This window comes from Seriola lalandi, unplaced genomic scaffold (assembly GCF_002814215.2).
Source record: "Seriola lalandi dorsalis isolate HSWRI2012SDOR001 ecotype SW California unplaced genomic scaffold, Sedor1 jcf7180001973893, whole genome shotgun sequence".
NCBI lineage: Eukaryota > Metazoa > Chordata > Actinopteri > Carangiformes > Carangidae > Seriola > Seriola lalandi.
In genome coordinates, this window is record NW_019444559.1 from 1 (window position 1) to 2614 (window position 2614).

The 2614-nt window shown below is 43.9% G+C and overlaps 1 protein-coding gene across 1 annotated transcript; it reads left to right on the forward strand.

Moving 5' to 3' along the window:
* Nucleotides 1-331: 331 nt before the first annotated feature.
* LOC111653112 (uncharacterized) lies at nt 332-2608 on the forward strand (the record flags this gene model as incomplete). Its single annotated transcript, XM_023403582.1, has 3 exons — nt 332-538; nt 1502-1750; nt 2061-2608. Coding segments are annotated over exons 2-3 (690 nt in total), but the record flags the coding sequence as incomplete, so codon positions are not given.
* Between the last annotated feature and the right edge of the window lie 6 nt (nt 2609-2614).

The following is a 2614-nucleotide window of genomic DNA, read 5'->3' on the forward strand; positions in this document are numbered from 1 at the left end:
ATGGAAAAGTAACCGCTGTGTGCGATAATGTACGCTATACATTTAATGACATGTTTCCCTTTTATCCACCGGGAGCAAGGTTTTTGAATTTGAAAGAATCTATGACTGTATTACAATAGTAATTCAAGAAATTACAACTCATCGTAAAACATTAAGTGATGCCATTATACTTCAGAAACAAGCATGAAGGAATAACTCACTTCTTTTACACAGGAGCCCAGCAGTGAGTTTGTGGGACGTCCTTCGACAACACGCGGAGGGAGGGGGCGGAGGGATCTACACCGAGCAGCACGGTTTGTCCTGGTGACGCAGTTGGTTGCTAGGTGTGAATGAACTGATGCTTTCTCACAATTAAGCCGCTCCTCAGTTTACAGGTCGACCACAACAAAGCAACAACTCGTTCTTTTGCGCTGTCCCGGATATTCCGAGCTAAAATATGGCTTTTTAAATTCGTGAAGCTGTTGGACCCGAAAATAAGTCGTGCTTTGCTTTTGCAACGCACCCCCAAGTGCTCTACATTTTTTTCTGCAAGAATGGAGTAAGTCATTGTTACAGTTATCACTTTGTTGTATCTGCTTGTGAGTCACAAGTGGTCCGTTCTTTGGCTGGGTTCTGTGCGTTATATGTAGATGCCTTATATGCTTATACTTTCATTTCTTCAAATAGACTATTTGCCTAAATATTCCATGCTTATTTAATGAAGTTCCCTTCAGTGAATGGGCTGTTTTGGTTGCTTTGATAACATTACTTGGTAGGGTTAATACAAGACTGTTGTGTTACTGTTGATGGTGTGACGATATAGTCTATATTTCATATAAATTTATAATTTCCAGCCGATGTAGCCTACTGTAACCTGGAGATAAAGTAGCCTATCACATTTCTGTCATTTCAGTTTCATGTCTTGCAATGTTTTCACTTAAATATCACATTATTGTCAACTAAAGCTAAACGGCTTAAGTGATCAAACAGAGGTGATTCATTTAAAAGGAACACGCGATTGGAAGCAGGTGATCTGCGTTAATCCGATTTAATGATCAGGGTGTCTCTCACTTTGAGCGAAGTAGTTACTCTGGTGTCTTTTGTCAACAGTTGGGCCCTTGACGGCGTCACTAGGTCCCACGTGTTTTGAGGATGTCAAGTGCATTTTGCTTTGGGCCAGTTCAAAGCCCAGAGGAGACAGCTCTTACCTTTGTATCACTGATTGCCAGTTCTGAGTGTTGTTTTTAGAAATAATTCATATTCAGTTCTATTTTAAATCATTGGTATTTGCTGTGCAAGTGTATGTTTAGGATATTTAATTGTCTGTTGCTCAAAAGCCCATGATCCTTACATGAGGATTTGCAGATGATTTCTTCAATGTGGCATCTTTGTTAAAACAGACTGAGTCATGTTGAGAAGAGCAGCAAGAGGGATATTCCTCATTCCATCAGCCGACTGAGTAAGTTTTTTCAGTCTTTTCAGCTTCACACTTTTCTGAATGCTGTTTCTGTTTACCCTCTAGGTTTCATTATGCTCACCCAGCCCTGCTCTCTGTGGCCCATCTGTCAGACCCTGCTTTCTCTCAGCATATGCTTGGACTTGGACTGAATCAAAGCACCAACAGACAAAATGATGGCAACATCAGCTCCTGTTTGGAAGACTCTTCGTGTCTGCCCGGCAGACCCCCTCGCTCTCTCTCACCCACAGGCTAACCACAGCCAATCACAGGGGTGCAGGGGGGAGGTGTCAGAGGAGAGTCAGCACTTAATTGGTGAGTTGCAGCGAGTACGCTTTTTTATATTTTTCCCCATTTCAGGTGGGCTCGGCACTGCAGCACATTCGTCCTTCTTGAACAGTAAGTAATAAACTAGCTTCGTCTAATACAATATGCTGCAACTTTATTTTGAAAAAATATTGCTTTGCATTTATTATTATGAATTAGATCATGCTTTTAGAAAACTGCGACATGCACTGTTGGATGACATTTATTTTTATATTTGCATGAACGCTATTTTTTAGCTGTAGTATTTTCCTCTACGAGACAGCTTGTAACGACTGCAATTTTTTACCCTCCTCAATAGGTGATGGTCTCACTGACTGGATGACGGAAGAAGTGGATTTCTCCTCGTACCTCCCAAACCCCCCTTCCCCTCCCTCCTCCACCAATGCCTCCCTTCCCCCTTCACCCCTTCAGAATGATATCCAGGTGCCCTCTGACTTGGAGGTCATGACCTCCTTGCTGCAGGAGGAACTTGCCCAACTAGAGGACTACTTCCTGTCTGAACCAGTGCCAGAGAAAGGGCCGAGGCTGGGAAAATGTGACAGGGGTCCACTGCCGGTGGGTCCTCAGCCGTTCAGTCAGCTGCCATACGCATCATACTCTACATCCAACCAATCGGAATCCAGCCCACTTCTTGTTACCCTGGCAACCGGAGAACTGGACCTGCTGAGTATCTGTGGCGGGCCCATTGGGCGATCCAAAATTCCAAGACACGCCCCGTACAGCTGCAGTCGCCCCAGTGGGTGTGGTAGGAAAAGAGTTCCTGATGGTGTTAGGTTCAGTGAAGGCTATGATAACAGTTTGTTGAATTCCAAAGGAAGCAACTCAGGTAACTCAGCAGTGACCCTGACAGGT